General features: G+C 42.2%; 1 protein-coding gene across 1 annotated transcript in view; it reads left to right on the top strand.

Annotated features, from left to right (window-relative positions):
• Window positions 1-302: 302 nt before the first annotated feature.
• The window catches only part of FBN2 (fibrillin 2), a 132,355-nt gene continuing 107,708 nt past the window's right edge, over window positions 303-24,949 (top strand). The window contains exons 1-5 of the mRNA XM_033164487.1: window positions 303-613; window positions 3,308-3,390; window positions 9,070-9,168; window positions 10,549-10,644; window positions 15,520-15,615. Of these exons, the coding sequence (XP_033020378.1) occupies window positions 387-613; window positions 3,308-3,390; window positions 9,070-9,168; window positions 10,549-10,644; window positions 15,520-15,615 (601 nt within the window). The 5' untranslated portion in view covers window positions 303-386. The remainder of the gene's footprint in view (window positions 614-3,307; window positions 3,391-9,069; window positions 9,169-10,548; window positions 10,645-15,519; window positions 15,616-24,949) is intronic.

Genomic DNA, 24,949 nt, shown 5'->3' with positions numbered 1-24,949 from the left:
CCGCTGAGGGCGCCCACACCCTTCGGTTGTTCTCCCCTCTTTTCCCTCCTCGGGTAGAGCCGGACCTCATCTCTCTCCCTTCTTTCCCCGACGGCCTTTTAATCGGCGCGTTTCGCTCGGGAAGGAGAGGAGCGGAGAGGCGGGAAAAGGGAGGGAGGATGCAGCGCGGAGCGAGAGGAGAAGCAGCTACCGCCGCCGCCGCCCCCCTGGCCGCCCCGACCCGCAGCAGCAGAGCGTCGCGCTGAGGTGGAGGGGAGAAAGCGAGCCGAGCGAGCGCCCGGAGGAATAACGCCTCGCCGGGAAGGAAGAAGAGCTCCCGACTCAGGGGCAAGCCGGAGGTTGGGGCTCCTCTCTTGAGGCACCTCAGGATTTTCGCGCCCGCGACCATGGCGAAGCGGCGGGAGCTCCGCCTGCAGCCTTATTTCCTCTGGCTGGGCTGTGTGGCGCTCTGGGCGCAGGGAGCAGCCGCGCAAGGCAAGCAGCAGGTCCGCCCGGCGGATGGAGCAGCAGGCGGCGGCGGCGGCGGCACCAGCTACCCAGCCTCGAGGAGCCTGGAAGGCGCCGCCACCACCAACCGAGTCCGCCGGAGAGGCCAGCAGGACGCGCTCAGGGGGTAGGGAAGCCGCGCTGCCTCGCGCCGCGCAGGTAGGCCTGCCTCTCACAAACAGCGGCGAGGAGGGGGCATTTATAGAAGCCGCGTGCCCGGATCGTACCACTTTCAGGCGGCAAGCGGGGGTGGGTGGGTAAGGGGGCTGCCTTGCATGGTCTTCGTGGGAACGGAATTGGAGCAGTCTCTGTGGACACACGGGGGCCGCTAGGTGTCAGGGGGGAAAGGATCGTAGCCTAGCTTGCTCCTTGATGCTCCAGTCGTAGGTGCGTAATGATTAGCCCCACCCCAAAGAGCGTGTCACCTGGGGGGCCTCCACCTGCAGCCTGAAGTGGTACAGTGCAGGCACAGGTTTATCTTCTCGACCCCAAGCTGTTTGTGAGAACTAGGCCAGGCGTGTATCGCCTTAGCAGCATGTTGTGTGGACGCAACCAGCTGTAACCTGCCATCTCTCTCTCTCTCTCTCTCTCTCTCTCTCTCTCTCTCCCCCCCCCCCATATCAAATATGTGCATGCACACCATTTTGGCAACTTCTGGGTAATCTACAGGCAAAAATTCTGAAATGCCACCTTTATTGTGCTTTGATGAAACCTTCAGCTCACCTTTATTCTGCTTCCATGAAACCTTTGCCTACTCCTGCTAACAACCCCTACAAGCACTTCTGTAGTGCCCATCACCTACATCTCTGGCTAAGGTTCCAGCCTAGGACACAAGTTCTTTCCTCTTGCCCTTTGCTCATTTCCTGCAACCCCCACCTTACAAATGCTCTTAATTTCCAATGCTCCAGCCCCAATGAATTCCTTCCCTACCCCATAATATGCAACCCCTCCTGCAATATTCCTCCTCTCCTTCAAGTACTTCCATGCAACTCAAAGGCAAATTATCCACATTCCCAGTCCCTATCTTCTAGCTCATTTTTCCTCTTTATCTGGTCTCGTGCCATCCGTAAGTCTTGTCTCTGATAAACCGTTCATTGTTTCATGCTGTGTTTCAGATTAAAACATCACTTTATCCTGCCTCTGTAAAGGCTACAGCCACTTCCTGATAACTGTCCCACCAATGCTTGTCTCCCATGATGAACAGCCCCCTTCAACCCACAATTCTCCCTTGGCATCAGAGCCCAATCAACCTCCCACCAAGTTCTCTCTTACCTGAAACAGCCTTTAATATTTCTTCCGGGATTTGAGTATTAACTCTGACACTGTTACCGTCACTTACTAGCCTTACGTCCTGTAAGAACTTAGCAACATCCCATAAGCAATTGTGGGTGGCATCAAGTCTTGGACATGGACACATTCTTTAATATTTCTCTTCACCCTCCTGCTGTCTGGTCCCCACACCCAGAACTCGTCCTAATGTGCACTCTTGAAGCACACTGCTATAGAGCAGTTGAGGGTTCTCTTTCATAGAAGCCTAGAGTTTTGAAGATGAAATAGGTTTACCTTATTTTTCTATTTGACTTCTCCAAAGGTCCCCATGGAATAGACACCATTACTCCCAGGGGTGCCAACTTGAATAACATATGGGGGGCAGGTAAGCCCCGCCCCACATAAGTGATCAAATGATGCAGTGCCCGCACACTATTTGAATGGCAATACCCATCAACTTTTTGGGGGGCATGGCCCCCTCACATATTTTATGATGAGGAGGCTGGAAACCCCTTACCCCTTAGGAGTTGGCTCCTATGATTATGCCTTTATCTTGGAAGTTGTTTTGTAGGAATCCTACCAACAAGACAATACTGTACATAGGAACCATTGGTTTGCAGCTGGGTCTAATGGACAGCCACATTTCTTTTGATCTTGTCTCTACCAGGCTGTTTTGTTAAGATGCAATTGTATCCCAATAGCCACCTCTCTATACAGCTTGCTTTCCTAGTCAATCCCATCACATATTTGTGCATTCCCTTTCAAACTTTCAATCCAAATACTAGCAGTTGTCTCCATTTACTTGTGTCCTTTTCCCCTTCTGTAATTGTTGCTTTTCTTCTTAATGTCTACTGATTGGCTTGGTTTGAATGTTAATTTTAAATTTTGGTCCACCTTGGAAAGTTTCCATATGTTTCTTGAGAGTGGTGTAAAAAACATCTGGCTTTTGCAGAAGAAAGCATGTGTAAATACGACACTAATAGCAATACCAAATGTGGCAAATATTGCTTCAGTTTCATGATCAAGTTTTTAATGGTCTTTGCTATAACAGTGCTGAAGGGTGATTTCAATTAAAATCTGCTGAAGAAACATTTTTTTTCAGATTGGTTGAGGGAGGCTTTAAATTGCTAAGTTATAAAATGCATGATCATTTCTTTCCACTTTTAAATCTTTCTAATATACCTCAAGAAAAATCAGATTTCCATATAAAATGTAACTTGGTGTTAAGATGAAAAGGCTATTTTAGATATATTTGGTGTGAATTAATTACTGCTTGTAAAGCATTTGGTCCATTGTTCAGAACTGTTTATAAATGGTACCTTACTAAATACTTATTACTTTGTCATTGTCTCTTTTTGCTAAAGAGTTGGGCTATTAACTCTTGGAGGGAGGGATTCAGTGAAATGCTTTCTTTATTAAGAAATGCAAGGGTTCTGTAAAGAGAAAAAGCTTGCATGTTGTTTCTGAGGCCAGTGCATTTTTATCTTGCAGACCTAAAATCTGTTTCCATTGACCTATATTTTTTGTGTACACACTTGTTTGCATATAACAGGCCAAATGTGTGTGGCTCCAGATTCCACTCCTACTGTTGTCCTGGATGGAAAACACTCCCTGGGGGAAATCAGTGTATTGTTCGTAAGTGTTTGGCTTCAGATTTTACAACCTCTGAGTAATAATCCATCCAAAAGACATATTTGAATTTTAATTAATTACCCTTTTAAAAAGGAAGTAAGGAATTAATCTACTCTGGTTGCTAAGTTTAGGCTTCCATCATGCTTTTAAGAACTAGACACTAACTCACAAATCTATTGATTGAAAAAAATGCCCTTTTACAGATTCATAAATCCAGCAATGAACACTTAAAACAGAAATAGTCAAATACTAATCAAAGTAGGTTGCACTTTATCAACAGAGAGAAAATGTAGCTGGGTTACTTGGGAATAATATTTCACATAAGGCTGTTTGTTGTTTTTGTTAGTTCGGGGTTGTGCTACAATAGATCTAGATTAGATTTTCTAAAATATATATTTAACAACAACGTGATTGTTTATTTGGCAAAGATCTTTATTTTGCTGAGCTATGTGACAACTGATATGACTTGACAAAAGCATGTAAATCAGTTAAACTGTGGTTTGGACTCACCAGGAGTGAGCCTACATCCTGTGGCTAAGGTCAGAGTTCAGCCCTGGAACATGTGAAAAATGTTAAAAGTTCATTTGGGCATATGCAGACTAGAGGGCTTTTATTTCCCCACTGACTAATATTATCAACATCCACTATCTCTGGGACTTAGAGAGAAGAGGTTCAGGCAGTTGGGGTTTTATAAGTTAAGAGCACAATGCAATGCAAGTTTAATCAAAAGTAAAACCATGTGTTCATTGGGGCCCACTGTGTTCTGTGGGGCTTACTCCCAGGAATTTGTATAGGATGGTAGCCTACTGTAAACTTTCCTGGGAGTAAATTCCATTGAACTCAGCGTGGCTTACTTCTCAGGCGGCATGCCTAGGATTGAAGGATAGATCAGTCTAGTAGAGCATGAGGCTCTTAATCTCAGGGTCATGGGTTCCAGCCCCACATTGGGACAAAGATGGGGTTGGACTAGATCAGTGTTTTTCAACCACTGTTCCGCGGCACACTAGTGTGCCGCGAGATGTTGCCTGGTGTGCCGTGGGAAAAATTGAAAAATTCAAGAGAATTACTTTATATATAGTCAATATAGGCACAGAGTTAAATTTTTTAACATTTTCTAATGGTGGTGTGCCTCGTGATTTTTTTCATGAAACAAGTGTGCCTTTGCCCAAGAAAGGTTGAAAAACACTGGACTAGATGATTCTTGTGGTTCCTTCCAACTCTATGATTCTATGAACTGTTAGTGTGGTTTATGGCCTGAGCTGTTGCACTGTGACACAGTAACAGTTTATAAAATCAGGTGCTACACCCCCAATGCTGGTGCAAAGGCACAATACATCACTTTACATTGATGCTGAGGCCTAATCCTCAACCCCAGTACAGTAGAACCTTGGCTTATGTTACCCTTGGGTAACGTAATCTTCGGGTTGCGAAAGTGGCAAACCCAGAAGTATATTTCCGGGTTTCACTGCTCATGCATGCGCAGAAGCGTTCTACGTGCCACGTGCATGCACAGAAGTGGTACCTCCGGTTGCAGAAACCTTGGGATCCGACCAGAGCTCCAGAACAAATCCTGTCCGCAACTGGAGGTACCACTGTACTAATGCAGCAATAGTTACCAGCACTGTTAAAATGCTTCTTCCCATGGCCAAAAAGTGTAGAGCCAGGAGCAAGAGTTCCTTCTATTGAACTCAAAGGGCTGTTGAAGGGGCAGTAAATTTCTTTTGTTAGTGTAATCCTGCTAATCCATTCTAACTCATATCCTGATTATCCATTCAGCAAATCAAGCGACTAAGAAGACCTGAATTGGGGGTGGAAATTTTAAACTTAGTTATGAAGGAATTCTGTTCACATTCTGACCCAGGTTTCTAGTTGGCCTTAACAATTAACTGCACCATATAGGCATACCTTAAAGTTTCCTAACCCAGAAAAACAATACATAGCTGGCTAATAAAAGTAAGAGAGTAGATCTGTGTTTTAACTATTTATTCTACTTTCCCAAGTGGTGGAAAGGTGACCAGAGAGACAGTGTGGTGTAATGGTTAAGAGTGGTAGACTCGTAATCTGGTGAACTGGGTTTGCGTCTCTGCTCCTCCACATGCAGCTGCTGGGTGACCTTGGGCTAGTCACACTTCTTTGAAGTCTCTCAGCCCCACTCACCTCACAGAGTGTTTGTTCTAGGGGAAGAAGAGAAAGGAGAAAGTTAGCCGCTTTGAGACTCCTTTGGGTAGTGAAAAAGCGGGATATCAAATCCAAACTCTTCTTTATGTTTATTTTATTTCTGTTCTCAGTTGTGGCATTTTTGGACAAAGTTTCATTTATATTGCTGCCCAATCTTCAGAACATTTTCACACATGATACTTGAAATATCTTTGGCTTAAAATTGTTATGCAATACAAATGTAAAACATATTGGCTACAATATACATGCATTTTCTATTTTGTGTTATATCACATATTAACAACATCCACTATTAACACTGTACACAAAACAGCACAAAGAACCTGAAAGGCACATGCAAATTTTGAGTCAGCTTCACATGAGAAAATTCACTCAGAATATGCTGCTAGAACATTGAAAAGCGTTAATATAGATGCAGTACTTGGAGTATACTGTAGATGTGGTCAGCCTGAGTATTCTCCATCAGACCTCTGAAAACCTTCTTTATGAGTTAGATAGCAGGCTTGTTATATTCATGTGGAGTGCTTTGTTCTGTCCATACTTCAAAAACCACCATTAAAAGCTCAAACAAGGTAACAGTCCTATGCAAGTATTGCCATCTCAAACTAGGTAGCAACCCTGGAAGTAAGCTGCACTGAACACTGGATTTTCCTCTGAGTAAACATGGATATGCTTGAGCTGTGAAAATACTAATTTTATTATGTATATTTGTATTGCACTTTAGCTGTGCAAAGTTATTTATTCCTTTCAGTGCAGTGGCTAAAACAGGTGCTGGAAGTTCAATCTGCTCATTTTTTAAACGTGTCACATTAAGCTAGAACATATTCAGTTGTCTCTAAAACGAGGTCAGAGTGATATTTAAAATTAATATTCCAAAAAATGTTTGAATGAGCCATATCTCAAAAGTAAGCACTTGTCTGGAGGCAATCATGTATCTTTACAGCAAAGGAACTTCAAAGTCTCTGACTTTAAATCTAGTTCTATGTACCGTATATACGTGAGTATAAGCCGACTTTTTCAGCCCATTTTTTGGGCTGAAAAAGCCGCCCTCGGCTTATACTCAGGTGAAGCGGGCGGCTGCAAAGGGACAAGCGGCAAGAAAGGGATCCTTTCTTGCTGCTTGTCTCCCCTGCCCTGCCGATCCCCCATCTGTGCCTGCTCTCTGATCCCTCCTCCTGTGCCTGCTCTGCGCGAGGATCGCCTCCTCCTCCTCCTCCTCCTCCCGTCCCTTTCTCCCCGAAGGGGAACAGAGGTAGCGACGGGGCAGCGGGAGCAGGAGGAGGACAAGTATCGAGCAGGCGCGCGAGCCGGCTCAGCCCCAGAGAGCCTGTTGCTTTTGCCCCCATCCCATCCCAGCTCAGTCCGCCATAGAAACTACCCACCCTGAAACTACCCACCCCTGAAACCTTCCCAGAATCTGCTCCCTTAATTCCTCCCTGAATATGCCCCCTCCCCCTGAGCCCTCCCTGTAAAGAGACCTTTCTTTCCAAGCCTTCCCTCTTAACCCCTGCCCATCCCAGCTCTGCCCACTGTAGAAACTGCGCTGAGACTCTATGATCCTGTGCCTGCTCTACCCCTGCCCATCCCAGCTTTGCCCACTGTAGAAACTGCGCTGAGACTCTATGATCCTGTGCCTGCTCTGCAGAAGGCATTGGGGAGGGAAAAGTGGGGAGAAAGTGCTCCTCCATGCTTTTCCTCTCCGATGCCTTGCACAGAGCAGTCACTGCTCTGTGCGAGGATCACCTCCTCCTCCTACTCCCGTCCCTTCTCCCCGAAGGGGAACAGAGGTAGCGACAGGGGCAGCGGGAGCAGGAGCAGGAAGAGCAGGCGCGCGAGCCGGCTCAGCCCCAGAGAGCCTGTTGCTTTTGCCCCCATCCCATCCCAGCTCAGTCCGCCATAGAAACTGCCCACCCTGAAACTACCCACCCCTGAAACCTTCCCAGAATCTGCTCCCTTAATTCCTCCCTGAATATGCCCCCTCCCCCTGAGCCCTCCCTGTAAAGAGACCCTTTCTTTCCAAGCCTTCCCTCTTAACCCCTTCCCCCATCCCAGCTCTGCCCACCCTAGAAACTACCCACCCTGAAACTTTCCCAGAATATGCCCCCTTGCCCTTGATGCCCTCCCTAAATATGCCCCAACCACCCCTGAAACATTCCCAGAATCAACCCCCTTCCCCCTTAATCCATTCCAGAATCTCCCCCCTTAATTCCTCCCTGAATATGCCCCCTCCCCCTGAGCCCTCCCTGTAAAGAGACCCTTTCTTTCCAAGCCTTCCCTCTTAACCCCTGCCCATCCCAGCTCTGCCCACCCTAGAAACTGCCCACCCTGAAACTTTCCCAGAATATGCCCCCTTGCCTCTCATGCCCTCCCTAAATATGCCCCACCCACCCTGAAACCTTCCCAGAATCTGCCCCCTTCCCCCTTAATCCATTCCAGAATATTCCCCTTGCCCCCCTGAAATGTACCCACAATATGCCCCCTTACCCCCTGAGCCCTCCCTGTAAGAGACCCTTTCTTTCCAAGCCTTTTATTGGTATTTATTTTTATTTTTGAAATTTACCAGTAGCTGCTGCATTTCCCACCCTCGGCTTATACTTAAGTCAATAAGTTTTCCCAGTTTTTTGTGGTCAAATTAGGTGCCTCGGCTTATATTTGCGTCGGCTTATACTCACGTATATACGGTATGCTTTGGCTAGGAAAAAGTCAGCTGTTAGCATTGTTTTTGAAGATACTATTGCCAACTGGAAAGCCATAGTTTAGGCTTATGGGGGATAAAACAACCCTGGTGTTAAATATGTGGATGAATTTAATTCACCTGTTTTTTATTGTCAAAATAACAGCCATGGGGAGGGTAGGAGGTCTGGTTCTGTGGGATAAGTGGACCACATCATGGTTGCAATGATTCCCCTCCCACTCCCCCCCCCCAAATGCTAATATCCCCAAGAAGGAAACTTCCATTGGCACCAGTGGTTGCCAGTGGTTCATTGGGACCACAGCATTGAAGGAAAGAATTAAGCCCTGTCTCTCACTTCTCCCCACACCCAGTGCCATGGTCCTGATCCAGCTCATCCCCACCTCCTTTGTGGCTATTATCTTGATATCAAAAACAGGTGTCTTAAATGCACTTACACACTTAAGGTCACATCTGTTTTGTCTCTCAGCCCTTACATGCAAAAGTAAAATGTCACTCCATAATTTTAGATTACTCTGATTTCCAGATTGACTTTTACCTGTATTTAGCACACAAATCTCACTTCTTAGAGAAGTAATGTTTTGTACCAGTCTAAAATCTTAAGCACATCAGAACAGATTCTACGTTTACAGTCCTGTTTTTAGTAGAAGTGAAGGAAGCATAATGAACAAAAAACAAAAAACTAAAGTAACATTGTTTCAGCATGTACGCAGTTGCTTATGTTCTTGGAATTTTTTTGATACATTTAAGCAAATAATTTCTCTTGTTTGCCAGTGTTTACAAGCATTTTGATTCATTATTTTCTTCCTCAGCAATTTGTAGAAATAGCTGCGGTGATGGATTTTGTTCTCGCCCCAACATGTGCACTTGTTCCAGTGGTCAGATATCACCAACCTGTGGAACAAAATCAAGTAAGGCCTAAAGTCTCCATTTTTAAAGTTAGGGAGAAAAAGTGTTTTACACTATGATAGTGTTTAAGGATAGATAAATACTAAGTGCATGAGAGAGTTACCTATCCCATCTTCCCTACCCTCTTTTGCATGAAATTTGCTGCTTTGCATATAGAAGTTTCCTGCTCCTCACTTTTTATGACTCTTATGTCTGAAATGTCCTCCCATGGGAGGTCCAGCTGGTTCTGTCACTTTCAATGAACAGTGAAAACACATTTATTTAAGAACGCATTCATGGAAAATGTAACTTAGTTTTTGCTGTTCAGCTACTTCAGTTCTCTGGGGTCTTTTTATGTATGTAGTTCTTAATTTATTTTTAAAATTGACGTATTGTATTTTGAATTACCTTATCACCTGAATAGCAAGTTATCAGCAGTGCAGTTTTATGCATGCAGTATTACCGAGAAGCATGTCCTACTGAGTTCAGTGGGTCTTACTCCCATGTAACTGGGTATAGGATTGCAGCCTCTGTTTTAATAAATAAAATTTAGGAAGGTAATAATAGATGAATTTATGTTGATTATTTTGTGCACCTAGAATAATGAACGAAAAACATTGAGGTCAGAGAATGAATGGATGGATGGGATGAGGTTGATATAAGTAAATGAAAAAAGGAAACTAATTGTAGGAACGGTGAAGAGCTTTGAGATAAAGGATAAAAGAGATAAAGACAAAGGAGCTTCACAGTGACAACATACATCTAAAGGGGAAAGTGCAGAGATTTAAGAAAAGGATAATATCATCAGTGAAATTAGAGGAAGGAAAAATAAACTGAGTATGGCAGTCTAAAGGCAAAAGTTATAGTTGGATTGTTTTTTTTTTTACTGCAAAATTCAGAGCACCATGCCTGTTATCTGTTTTCGGCAGAGTGGTTTCACCCCAACAGCACATGAGTAAAAGGAGAGAAGGGCGGACAGAAAAAAAGGAAGTGTCATGAACAAAGATGCAGTGGTGGGAGGGGGGACAAAGTGGGGAGGCAAGTGTGTACAAGTGAAGAGGTGAGAGAATTCCCCATTTTTCTGACTGAGTAGCAGCAAACGAATGAATTAGTTACACATGCATTGGAATTCACCAGCCTTTAGCTCCATGTCTGTAGCTTAAAATAATGTGCCTTAAACCAGTTTTAAGATTACAGCAAACTCTTTCTAGTTAATGAGGTGCTAAAATATGTTATGTATTCTTATGGTGGTTATTTCCTATTTTATGCTTTAAATCAATACCCATTGCAAGTATTTGGGCAGCCTTGAAATATCACTGCATGCTTGATTGATGGTTGTGCTTTTTTTAAAAGCAACATTCCGCTACCTGCCATAATTTTAAGCTGTTTGTGTTTTCCTGCAGTACAACAGTGCAGTATCAGATGCATGAATGGTGGTACCTGTCTAGAAGACCAATGCCAGTGCCAGAAGGGATATATTGGTACTTACTGTGGACAACGTAAGTAGATACTTTGACTTCCTTCTGGACTGTAGGAAAACCATAATTTGCCTTTAAACCAAGATCCCAGGTCATGGCTTCATTCTGGTGTAGGAGCAAACTACAGCTTACTCAGACTATAGATTGCCGCGTTTTTGATGCAATAGCAAAATCGTTTGCCAAGAACCCTGTTTAGAAATTGCAGCGTGCAAGAGTATGAGAGAGAGGGAGAGGATGGAGTTTGCAACATCAAGCCTGAATTTTCATGCATGCTAATACCAAACCATGGCTTGGTATTATGTCTCAATACAATTGAGTAGTCTTTAATGGCCAGATAGAGGCAGACAGAATGGAGCTTAGGAAGAGAAGGGCAGATACTTGTAGGATAGAATTCCCCTTTCCTACCCTTGCTATCTTTGTCTTATTTTTCTGTGTCTGTTGCTTCTTCCTTCCTTCCCTATATTCTTTACTGTTACATTGCTCACCCTTGCTTGCTCCTTAAATTTCAGTGGTTCTTTTGGCTCCTGCATTTTAGATCAGTGAAGATCAAGATCAAGAGCTGGCAATAAACTGTGCAGTTATTTTAGCCACACTTGGAAGATTTGGGCCATAAGCTATATGCTAATAACATGCTCAAGTCTTTCTGTGCTTGTGTTTCTGTAGCCAGAACCACCCCATCGATGCATGAGAAGGGGCTGTCAGAAGACCTGGTAGTTCCCAATGTTTGCAGAAGTACAATAAATGTTAGAGGATCCCTCAAAGGGGGACAACCCCCAAAAGCCCCATGAATATGCTGTTTGGCTTTGGAATGCTGACTGTTTACTGGCAAGGTGGGGAGGGCGGAGAATAAAAAATCTCTCTCTCTCTCTCTCTCTCTCTCTCTCTCTCTCTCTCTCTCCCTCCCTCTCCATATCCTGGAGGACGGCATGCTTGGCTGACTGGATCAGCAGACAGGAGTACTCCACGCACTGCACCATTTTGTTGCAAGTCCAGCTTGTGTGCACTGAATTGTAGTTCACATGAAAATTAGACAAATATTATTCCTATCCATCACCACTATGTAAACATTATTTAAATGCACGGTACTTGAGATTTAAAAAACCCCCACTGTTATTTCACATGGCATCATAATTCACTCGCTATATATTTTTATAACAACACAGAAGTGTTGTCATTCTGTGCATAGATGAGTGAAAGGCAATTCGGTTTGATAAGCCTTGATAAGGAGTAGAATGTCTTGCGACAACAGTACATTTTAATGTGTTTCCCCTTGTGATATAAGGGGATAGTTCTAGCACACTTCAAAGTTCTCCCCTCCCTTTCATTTTCCTCCCCACCCCCCTTAATATGAATGATTTATTCACTCCCTACTTCTGTGTTGTTTTGGCACAGGAAAGCCGAATGCTTTCAGAACCTGACCATACGCTATAGGGGCCTGGGTTGGAAACCTGCCTAAAAACATTGAGACCAAATCACTTTTAGCTGTTGCTTGAGGAAGTTGTTAAGACAGTGAAACCTCTTATGGTTGCAATCTGCTATGTAAAAGTGGAGCTATTAAAGGCATAGATACTTTTAGCACTTTATAGATTGCACTGCAATATGCACTTGTGAAACAACTCCGGATTATTTCATTTTAGAGTATCTCTTAACTGCAGTCAGTCCAATGAAAGGGAAACTCGCAGGTTGAGCTCAATGCAAGAATGGGCTTTAAGTTTTTGCACAAACTGTTTTTTTTTTCAGAGTTCAAAGTAAGAAGGCAAATAAAAAACCCCAAGTATTTCGAACACAAATGGACTGTCAAAACCTTGCTATACACGCTGTAGAGTCACATACCTGAACAGCCAACTTCCTTATTTCCTTGTGTTTTTTGTGCTTTGCTGGTTGGTGGCTGACATTTTCAGACAGAAACCATGAAGAAAGGGAATGTGGAGTGAGATCAGACCAATTAGAGAGCAGGAAAAATCTGAGAAATCAAGAGAGCAGGAGAGATTTCATAAATCCACCCCCCCCCTTGCATCTCCTTTGCTCATGGGCTGCAGCATTTTTGGGGGGCGGGGGCGGCTTGGAGAGTTGGGGGGGAAAAGTGTGGACAAATCCTGCATTAGAAGTGTTCCCATAGGAATGAATGGAAATCTTGAACTTGATAAGCGAATGCTCGTAAAGTGAGACTTGTGTGTGTTTCTTTTAACAGACACTTAAAAGAACAAAACTGTAAAGAAGATAAATATTCCTCCTTATTCAAAGCTTGCATTTTACACAACATACAGAACTGCCTCATGAAAGGGGCACCTGTGGCTCGAAATATTTCGGCCATTTTGAACTGCTCTGCCTACTTATTCTGAACTTTGAATACCTTCCTTCCTTCCATCCATCCTTCCTTCCTTCCTTCCTTCCTTCCTTCCTTCCTTCCTTCCTTCCTTCCTTTCTTCCTTCCTTTCTTTGTTTTCTTTCTTTCTTTTAGCACACTTATAATCCATCTTTCATTACAATAGATCCCAGGGTGGGGTACAGAATACACTGACATAATATCACTCAAGTCTGTTCTTCTGCTGATAATTCTAAACTTTGTACGTTCGCTCATCAGCTGACACATTCTCTTGTCTTTATAACATTTCCCCCCTCCTTAGTTACCATTGGCCTCAATCTAGGAAATTATGAGGGCAAAGTTACAGCATCTTCCTGTGTCAGTGAGGCAAGGCACACAGTATGGTAGTCTTTCTCAACCTAATGAGCTCCAGATGTTTTAGACTACAATCTCCATCAGCCCCAGCCAGCATGACCAGTGGTCAGGGGTGAGGCAAGTTGTAGTTCTGTAACATTTGGAGAGTACCAGATTGGAGGATGTTGCAGTATAGTTTCTTGCACTCTTCTTAGAAACGCTACATTTATATGTGACTTTTTTAGTGTGAAATGGGATTTGTTAATGCAGTCTTGATGCTCAGATTTATAAGTGATCCTTGAAAAATACAGAACTGATTTTAAGCCATCAGTGTTACTTTCACAGCACATTAGCCTAATTATACTGCACCTCCTTATAAGTGTAACCAGCAAGTTACACTTACTCTGATCTTGTCAACACAAACTTTTCCTTCATTCCTTCTGTTTGGATATTCTTTGCCACCTCCTGCTATCTACATATGTGCTTTTCGTCCCTCTGTTCCCAGACATCGTGGCACTGCAGACAAATGTCATGTCCCCTGGGGTGTCTCGATGTGGAGAGGAGGGGAATGGTTTCTGCTGTATGTAAATGCTTGTTTGCTTAGAGGCCCATTCAGAAATCCTAGGGGGATAAAAGGAAATGTTTCTTTGGGAGAACTGATCCTGTTTTCACTTAACGGGCCAGCAAATTTAAGCTTTGATTACCATACGATAGAAATACTTATTTCAGATAGTTTTGCAATATTATTTCATGCATAATTATCAGTGATAATATTCTTTGCAATGTTTCACAGTTTTGTTTTGTTTTTGCAAGAATTGGTAGGCTGCAGTTTGCTCAAGCAGTCTTTGAACTATTCCTCCATTGTAAGGAAAATGGTATCTGGGTAAGACCTTCAGCTAGATTTCATGTAGAAGTGGAAAAATCTGTGACTACAGCTTCCATCATACCTTACCACTGGCCTTGCTAGCTGAGGCTGACGGATGTTGGAGTCCAACAACATTTGGAGGGCTATAGGTTTCCTGCCCTTATCTAGATATTATGAACTCTCTTTTTTTGGTTTGGAAACAGTGTACAGTAGACCCTCGGGTTACGTTACTCTCTAGTAATGTAAACTTCGGGTTGCGAAAGCGGCAAACCCAGAAGTATTCTTTTGGGTTTTGCCGCTCATGCATGTGCAGAAGCGTTTTATCGCTCCTCTGGATTCGGATTTTTCGGGGTGCGCACGGATCCAGAGGGTCCACTGTATTTTTAATATAGTGCAGTCCATATGACCTTCTCTGTGCAGGTTTATGATTGGTATATTGGGTTCCACCTCCCATTCTTTCATAATCCCCAACAGGCTCACTGATTGTATTTCTGGTATTAGGATGTATTCCTTTATCTTTTATTCTGCCTTGAAAAAAGGTTTCCCCTCTCCGCACCCATTGGATTTGTATATGTATGTATACCTCATCATCATGCATCTAGAAAAGTATGTACCAAACTATAAAAACTCATGGGATACCTCCTAAGATGCTGTCAGGGTCTGGGTCTGTCCCCCACCCTGTGGTATAGCATTTCAGACTTATATAGATCATTTTTCTAGAATCTGTCCATATTTTCTGACCTCTTCACAACACTGCTGCAAACTTCACTTACTTGGTTGCATTATAGCAAGCGCTAGCTATCTCAAGCATAAAAGCAGTTAATTTCTTATTAAAGCTATTCTGTTCTATTATTAAAGCTATTCTAAAGACGCAGGTGGCGCTGTGGTCTGAACCACAGAGCCCAGGGCTTGCCAATCAGAAGGTTGGCGGTTCGAATCCCCACGACGGGGTGAGCTCCCGTTGTTTGGTTCCTGCTCCTGCCAACCTAGCAGTTTGAAAGCACGTCAAAGTGCAAGTAGATAAATAGGTACCTCTCCAGCGGGAAGGTAAACGGCGTTTCCGTGCGCTGCTCTGGTTTGCCAGAAGTGGCTTAGTCGTGCTGGCCACATGACCTGGAAGCTGTCTGCGGACAAACGGTGGCTCCCTCGGCCAGTAAAGCGAGATGAGCGCTGCAACCCCAGAGTCGTTCGTGACTGTCTCTTTACCTTTTAAAGACTTATTGCAAGTTTCACTTAATTACCATGTTGGGCATAATGATGGTGAAAAGCATCCATTTTGTTAATTTGTTCTGTAGAACTTCAAAGGGATATTTTCAGTATGACCAAGTACATCATTATGGGTTTCCCCCCCTTTTTCTAATTCAAAACACAGCTGTCTGTGAAAATGGATGCCAGAATGGTGGTCGCTGCATTGGACCCAATCGCTGCGCATGTGTGTATGGATTCACAGGCCCACAATGTGAAAGAGGTAAGAACTAAAAACTGCGGGCAGGGAAATGTACATGAAATCAATGTGGGTCCATCATTACCTTGTTGACTGCATGTTTGCATATTTTAAACTTATTGTTAATTGTCCATATTCTTGGTAGCATATATCATTGCAGAAGTTATTCAAAACATGTCAGAGATTTCATCTGAGAACAATTTTCATATGTATCCCATTCTTTGTTAAACTCTTGGTTTGTTTGATTCCTAATTTTCCCTGTCATCTTTGCCAATTCTACATATTCAAATAACTTCGCCTGCCATTCCAATTTAGTTGGTGTTTTATCTCCCTTGCACCATCTAGCTATTAACATTCTCACCGCAGTAGTGGCATACATAAATATCTTTCTTAATTTTTTCAGTATATCTGCAGCAATAATACTTAACAAGAAGGCTTCCGGCTTTTTGATGAAAGTTAACTTGAACATTTTTTAAAAGTTCATTATAGATAATTTCCCAAAAGTTTTTTAATCTTTTTACATTTCCACCACATGTGCTACATTGTTTCCTCTGATTCTTTACATCTCCAGTGAAGATTTCAGCTGGTTTTATACATTTTCGCCAGCTTGCTTGGTATAATATACCATTGGTAGAACATCTTCATATAATTTTCTTTTAAAGTAAATTCTAAGTCATTTCTCCAAAGCTTTTCCCAAGATGCCATCTGAATATTACAACCAAAATATTTAGACACTGAATCATCACAGATTTAACCTCCTCCTCTAGCACTTCCCAATATAGTAATAATCTATACATTTTGGAAAGTAATTTAGCCTTACTTTGTAATAGATCTTTCTCAAGTTTCGATCTTCCAGTAACAAACCCTTTTGTTTTGTCTAATTTAAATATATTATTCACTTGATGATCAGCTGATTAGTTAAGCCTCTTCTGATCCCTCACTCCTACCCCATGGGAACTGTTTATCTGTAGTAGGGTGGCTATAGCTTTATATTGACCTGTTACCTAAACTTCTCTTGCCTTGACAACACAGCCTCATTTGCTCCATAAATTCAGGCAAAAAAATGATTTTGAGTTGGAACTACAGATCTTAATGTCACTGCCTGAACTTCCTCAGGTTCTTGTCACAGGCTCCATGCCACAAGGGGGACGTGGGTGGCGCTGTGGTCTAAACCACCAAACCTCTTGGGCTTGCCAATCGGAAGGTCAGCAGTTCAAATCCCCGCAATGGGGTGAGCTCCTGTTGCTCTGTCCCAGCTCCTGCCAACCTAGCAATTCGAAAGCACGCCAGTGTGAGTAGTTAAATAGGTACTGCTGCGGCGGGAAGGTAAACAGCGTTTCTGTGCGCTCTGGCTTCTGTCCCGTTGTGCCAGAAGCGGTTTAGCCATGGTGGCCACGTGACCCGAAAAGCTGTCTGTGGACAAACACCGGCTCCCATGGCCCCATAGTCTCCTTTGACTGGAATTAACCATCCAGGGGGCCTTTACCAGCGCAATTTATAGAGTAGAGATCACTATTGTTTAATGTACTGAGGCAGCGAGTGCTTAATGATAAAATAGTAAAACAGTGCTGGTAATTTGAAGTCTTAGAAGTTTATAGCTAAAGTTTCCACAGATTTCTTGAGTAAATTGTGTTAATATTTGTGCAGTGTAATCCTACGCATGTTTACTCAGATGTAAACTACTGTGTACTGTGGGGCTTTCTTCCTAGTAATTGTGTTTAGGATTGTAGCCTTAAAGAATTTATCGTGCTAATATTTATGTTATTGTACTTTAAATACAGAGATTTTATAGTTCTGTAAATTAAGGTAATTTAAATTAGGTATTTTCTCCCTAATATAGAACACATGTAGCTTTCCTTCAGATTGGCCTCTCAAACTCAGTGGTATGATAAAGCGTGACCGCTTGTTCAGCTATCTGGGTTTCTAGCAGACTAATTTCCGGGCTGGAGACAGGAGACTGAGCAGTAACTAATCACTGGCATGATTACAGTATATTTAACTTGAAGGTTTGCTGCTGGTCTGCAAGAAAGCACAACCTCTTTTGGACCCTCCCAGCCACACTTTTCTATCTATTATTTTGTATCCTTTATTGGAAACTGTTCCTGTGGCCAGCTCTGCTTCTTGGTTTTTGAAGATATGCAGATAATCTTGAAGAATGTTCTTTGTGAACCTTTGTGAACTGCAGAATATATATTTTTTCTATGCGATATGAATTTTATGAAGATCATGTGAATTTCAGTAGTCATATGAATTAATAAAAATGTTCGTTTTTTTATTATATTTAGTAATTAGATTTCTTACCCATGTATTACCATAAATTCCAAGGGCAGATAATTCATACCCAGAATAAACCCATTGAAATCAGTGGTTTCAAGATAGTAAATTTTAACAAGCCCATTGTTTTTAGGGGAGCTCTTCTGAATATGACTTGATCAGATACAACGGATATATACCTGAATCATAAAATATCCATCAATGAAGGGTCCCTCCGATTCATAGAAGGCTAGCATAAGGGGGAAGGCAACTTTTGATGGATTCTTCCATCTTTAGCTGCGCCCCTCCCCCCAAATTTGGGAGAGCTATTCAACCCTTTTGAGTAGATGCTTGGAGGGCAGAAGGAACTGCGTGGTGAAAATAGAATCAATGCTTGGAATGTATATTTACACACAGGCAAATGAGAGGGAAGACAGTTCTGCAGAGAGAACTGTCTCTATAGTGTTATGTTGAATACAGTCCATTATGTTTATTTTTTTAACATGTAAAAATAAAACATGATAACCAAACAAATAAATAAACCAAACAAATGCATCTTTATGCCTCCAAAATTTGCTTCAGTGGCTTGGGGAACCCTCTGGGCCAAATTTTGGAGGTAAACATGAGGCTGAGCAGGGATAAGAGAAACCAGAAGTCTAACTCTGCAAAGTGGATTTCCATTGTGCAAGCAGGCAAACACCGCTGCATGTCAGCTTAATAATAATAATAATAATAATAATAATAGTTTTAAACTTGAATTTGGAGAATAGAGAAGGATTGTAATAGTCATGAAAAATTTCAAAAGTTGTGAGATGAATTTATGTTTAAATTATATAAAAAGTAAAAAGCTTTTAATTACGTTAGAAGTAAATTCATGCTTTAAAGATTCTTGCAACACATAACACTATAGTAGGTAATACTATATATTCAACAGTATTTACTGGAAAGTATATTCACATCTGTATTATATCTATCTGTCCAGTAGCATATTAAAAGTTGGGTAGGATAGGTAAATAATAGTGATTCCATTGTAATATTCTATTCTTATATGTGTGTGTGTATATGTGCCTAAAAGAAAAACAAATAATTACAAGGAGGCGCCCCAGCCTTATTCACAGGAACTACAAAGAGATAAGGATAAAACTTGCCAGGTTACAACTAGGGATCAGAAAATCTTGTCAATTTCAGTATCTCTCAGCTTCTCTTTTTTTCCCAGTCATAAATTCAGACCACCACATTGCTAAATCAATTTGTGATTTTTTCCCCTTATGAAAATTCACCAGCATTTTACTATGAATTTCTCATAATCTATACATTTTAGTGCAGTTTCCCTTAGTACAGTGGTACCACGGGTTACAGATGCTTCAGGTTACAGACTCCGCTAACCCAGAAATAGTACCTCGGGTTAAGAACTTTGCTTCAGGATGAGAACAGAAATCGTGGCGTGGTGGCGCGGCAGCAGCAAGAGGCCCCATTGGCTAAAGTGGTATCTCGGGTTAAGAACACTTTCAGGTTAAGAACGGACCTCCAGAATGAATTAAGTTCTTAACCCGAGGTACCACTGTATAATGCATTTTTGTACATTATTTTCACTAAGACATGCATTGTTATGCAAACTTTACTTAGCATATGCATTTTTGTACACATTACGTGGTTGAAGAACCACATTGCAACTTTCAAAGTGTGAATTTCACAGCATGCCTGCATTTTAGTTCTCATATAGCTCCAGGAAATGCGTATTAGGTAGATTCATCTTTATGTGTGAACAGACTTTCTCCCTCACTCCTAGCTGCAACATAATGTGTCATTGTGCTACTTTTCTGCATTTATGACCATTTTCACATTATGATAACTTGCATTTCATTATTTAAATGACGTGTGTCTAGTTCTTCATTGGCAGGACAGCTTAAAAAAAGCATTAAGGCAACTTTTTACTTATTCATAAATTATATTTTTTTACAGAAACACATTTCTTTTGAGCCTTAATAATGATATTTTATTTTTTTATATCCCGCCTCCCCACCCAAAGCCAGGCTCAGAGTGGCTAACAATAAGTAAAAATAGCACAGTGTACATAAAATCACACAGTCAATTAATTAAAATACATTCTAAAATCAATTCAGAATCAAATTAATGACACCCATTGAGCTAGAGTTCTATGAGGATTACAGAAGGAGAGAGGGGGTCAGACTGTGCCTTGGCCAAAGGCCTGGTGGAACAGCTGTGTCTTGCAGGCCCTGCGGAAAGATGTCAAGTCCCACAGGGCCCTAGTCTCTTGTGACAGAGCGTTCCACGGCCGAAAAAGCCCTGGCTCTGGTCGAAGCCAGCCTAACTCCCTGTGGCCCGGGATCTGCAAGATGTTTTTATTTGAAGACCGTAAGGTCCTCTGTGGGACATACCAGGAGAGGTGGTACCCTAGGTGGTCCTAGGCCGTATAGGGCAGGGGTCAGAAACCTTTTTCAGCCGTGGGTTGGTCCACCATCCCTCAGACTCTGTGGTGGGCTGGAGTGTATATATATGTGTGTGTATATATATAATGAATTCCTATGCCCCACAAATAACCCAGAGATGCATTTTAAATAAAAGGGCACATTCTACTTATGTAAAAACACACTGATTCCCGGACCGTCAGTGGGCCGGATTGAGAAGGCGATTGGGCTGCATCCGGCCCATGGGCCTTAGGTTGCCTACCCCGGTATAGGGCTTTAAAGGCACCTTAAACCCGATCCAGTACTCCACCGGGAGCCAGTGCAGCAGGTATAGCACCTTAACATTTCCGTACCTCATATTCCAAAAATCAACAAAACCAGCCCATCTTGACCAAAACAATTAAGCAGGTCTTGCAATTGCCTGTGTTGCCACAATACAACTCTGGGGGTACTGGGTACAAATTGAGTGTTTGCTTGGGTCTCGAGGGTCTTGTAAAGCTGGGTGCCCTTCTGGGGAGATTTAGAGGGATTCTTATTGCCATTCTGTGGCCAGGTATGCGGTGGTGCATTTGGCCTGGTGTCGCAGTGGAGCTGCACACTTTCTTTGTTTTAAAAATGCATTGCCTCTTGGAGCTGAATGTAGCATCTGTTCCCAGTAGCTATCTATGTACACGGAGGCTTCCAAGCATCTTGCCTTCCATATAAACTATCCCTGAGAAGAAACAAGTCTGTTCTTTGTTTGCTTTGGCATTCATTTTTATCCTCCATTCTCCTCCTTTTCTGGGTTACCTTTCCCCCCCAGCTTGGGGAAAGTCCATTATCTTTCCTCCCAGTTTGGGAAGTGGCTTGGCTGTAGCTGCTGGCTGTATGCCATAGTTGCTGTGCCACCTGTGGCGATCCTGCTTGTCTGTTTGCACTAGCAATGATCAGCTAGCACAATGAAAGCAGTACATGGAAAGTTGGGGAAAGGCTTCCCTCTAAACCAAAAAAACATCTGAAAATAATCAAAAGTAATAATGAGAGAGAAATTTTCCAGTCTAAAAATCTGACATGCATAGGTTGGGCATGCCTTGTTTTTATGGGAAATAACTCTCTTCTGTGCTGGAACGGACTGCAAGCCTGAAATGCTGTTACGGCTTATCCTCTATGAATCCAATATTCCATTTGACTGCCCTACTATTATTGACTGATTGCTCTATTAAAACAGTGCACTTCAGGTTTAATTTTAATATCCATATTTAAATTCTCCTTAAATGCTGTGTATGAAGGCTAGGCCCACAAGTACTAAGGCAATATTTTTTTAGCATCTTTATGTTTTTAATTTCCTTTGTGCATTTGTAGCACACAGAGAGCCAGTGTGGTATAGTGATTGTTAAGAGCAGTGGACTCATAATCTGGTGAACCGGGTTCGATTCCTTGCTCCTCCACATGCAGCTGCTGGGTGACCTTGGGCTAGTCACACTTCTCTGAAGTCTCTCAGCCTCACTCACCTCAGAGTGTTTGTTGTGGGGGAGGAAGGGAAAGGAGATTGTTAGCTGCTTTGAGACTCCTTAGAGTAGTGATAAAATGGGATATGAAATCCAAACTCCTCTTCTACTTGTTTTGAAAACAAAACAAAACCCCAGTCCTTCAAGATTTTCCTCTACTTCTGCACTGTTCAATAAGTGTTTTTTGTTACTTGCTGCTGTTATGTACTGAGTTGAATAGGATCCAAAATGCACCAGTCTGATTGGTCCTAGAACAATAGGATCCAGAATGCAGCAGTTTGATTGGTCCTAGAACAATAGGATCCAGAATGCAGCAATCTGATTGGCCGCAGGAGCCACCCAATCCAGCTCCAGGTGGAAGTGAATCCGCAACCCGATTGGCATACAGGAGTATCCTGGAATTAGCCAATCACGTGGGGCCCATTGTGTAAATAGTGTATATAAAGCAGACGTTTTGGGGAAACTGCATTCCTCACTACTATGAGCTGAATAAAGAGCATGAAATTCACACTAGACTATGAGTATATTTCAGCTGCCTCTGCAGTTCCCTTGTGTGCAAAGCCTGTGTTGGAGTGCAGTTTCTATTGCTAACCCCCCCCCCCCATCCCAGCACTGGTTGCTCCTGTTGGTCTACCTGCCTCACTGTTTCCTACATTGGCTGGCAGCAGCTCTCCAGTTTTGCTTTCAAAGCACGTTCTCCAGAACTGAAGGGATGAAAGGGAAGGGCTGGTACAATATCCAAGGTTCAGTTTCTGGCATCTCCAGTAGGGCTTTGAATGTCCCCAGTCTGGAGAGCTGCTGCCCATCCGTGCAGACAATACCGACCTAGATGGACCAATGGTCTGACTTCTTATAAGGCAGTTTCCTATGTTCTTTGTTTTACACAAGCATTAAAGTGAAGTCAAGGCTGCTACTTAGCATGTTTGTGGGAGCTCAAGCAATAATAATAATAATAATAATAATAATAATAATAATACCCCTCCCATCTGGCTGGGTTTCCCCAGCCTGTCAAATTCCATATGTACTCAGCCTGGATGGAGGAGAAAGCACACAATTATAAAATATGAAATGGTGTAGCGGCATCATACATCAGCCCCAGTATGATTTGAGTAGAGGATTGCAGAAAAGCATTTGATCTTTCATTTGTGAGACTTATCTTATTCTAAGCATAGTTAATTTTCTAGAAAAAAATGACCACTATTATTCTCCCCCAACTGAAGAGACTATCTCTCACTTCCCACCTGCAATGTATTATTCCCAGCTTGCTGGATAACATTATAAAAATGCTTTTTATTTTTATCTGGTCTAAATCAGTACATGACTATCTAATGTAACAGCTGAAGCCTCATGGCAACCTCTTTGTTTTGGCTGTGATGCATTATTTTAAAAAGAATAGGTTTTTCATTAATGACCATTAAACTATTGGAATAAAATGTTTGAGATGCTCATTAATGTATTTATTTGCAGCTTCTGCACAGTTTGACGTTTTAATAGTCTGTTTTGTACAACAGTAGGCCAGAACATAAAGCATAATGGCAGATGCTTATATTTTGAAGAATCATATACAGAAATGAAACACGTACTCGGGAACACAAAGGCATTATTTAGTTGAACCCTATAAAAATCTGATTTGTGGGTTAGTGGAATGAGGGCTAAATCAGGGTGTTTGCTTAAGTGATACTATGATTGCTTCACTAAATATTGGGCTCTCTGTGTAAGTATTGGGCTCTCTAGAGTGGGGGCCCATCTTTTGCCCCACCTAGAGTAGAGGCATGGTTGATGATGCCAAAAGTTGGGACTTTTTCAGTGGCTGCACCACTTTACCCCAATGAAGCATGAGCAGTCCCCTCTCAGGCTGTCTTTTGCTGCCATTTTTATTACGGCAGTTTTTACTCATGATCTCTAGCTCTGCTTTAAAATAGATTTTTAATGTTGTGTAGTTTACCGGTATGTATTTTTCTTGAATTCTTTTTTTGTATTTTAGTATATTTTATTCTGTTGTAATTATTCATTGTTGTAAGCCATCTGAGCAGTGCTTGAGTGCTAGTCTTGCTCTCCCGGTGCATGGGATTATAATTGTTCGGATCCTAAGAATGGGAGTAGGCCTTGTGGGGGTGCATAAACTATGGAAATGCTGTTATCTGCTGATCCCAAATATTTGCATTAGTGCCATGCCAGCCTAACATTGCTGATATAAGATCTGCAGCATGATCTTATTTGGGTTTACTCAGAAGTTAATTCCATTGTGCTCAACGAGGCTTACTTCCTAGTTTGTGTATTTGGGAGCTTAGCGTAAGTTTTGTGACATTGCATTGATGTAACCTTTGTTACATCCAGTCTTAGGATATGGCTGTTGCTTTAAAATACAAATGAAAGATGCTGAAAAAGTACCATAAGGTAGGCGTATACATATATGTGTACACACAGAGAGATAGATAATTGTTTTATTATAGCTATTTTCTCATTCTCCATACCCTAAGTCATTTCATTCCTGGAGCTGATGGTTTTCAAAGACAGAGAAAAACGTAGCAACTACATGTGAAAAGTAGGTTACCTACTCTCATCAAGTCATAAGATTAGCTAAGCAAACTATAATTTGTAACATGTGTTCCATCAGTGCCTTTTGATAGAATTGTTCCCATAGCAACAGTGGGGCAAAAACAAATTGTGAAACTCCTAACATGACACTTGTCTGCGCACAAGGAAAATATGAAGTTAATTTTTGTTTATGTTAATTTTACGTTTAATTTAATTAGGTGTAAGAAAAAAGTGTCGTCAGCCTAAGCGTGGAATGCCTTCAGCAATGTGCCAGGTTGTTTTCCTATGCACCACGGCAATAAATCATTTTATCAGCCCAGCATAGGTTGGTTTGAAATGCCACCGGGGATATGTGTCTACGGAAATATTTCAGATCCGTGTAATTGTGGACTTGTAGGCCTGATACACTGGTGACGTGTCCAGGATACCATCATGAATACATCACCATGTGTTGGGACTTGTGAAATCCCTCAGCCTTAACATAGAAATTAAAGACTTGGAGGGTAGTTCTAAAAGGAAAAATAAAAGCATCCCACTGTAGTATCGGGCATTCCTTAGAAAGTGGTTGTTCTTTACAGTAGAGCTGATCCATAGCATGGTTTGATCATAGCATGATATGGATACTTTTGTTAAAGCCCAGAGGGCCAAGTT

The sequence above is a fragment of the Lacerta agilis genome, chromosome 11, assembly GCF_009819535.1.
Source record: "Lacerta agilis isolate rLacAgi1 chromosome 11, rLacAgi1.pri, whole genome shotgun sequence".
NCBI lineage: Eukaryota > Metazoa > Chordata > Lepidosauria > Squamata > Lacertidae > Lacerta > Lacerta agilis.
This window is presented reverse-complemented; position numbering and strand designations above follow the sequence as displayed.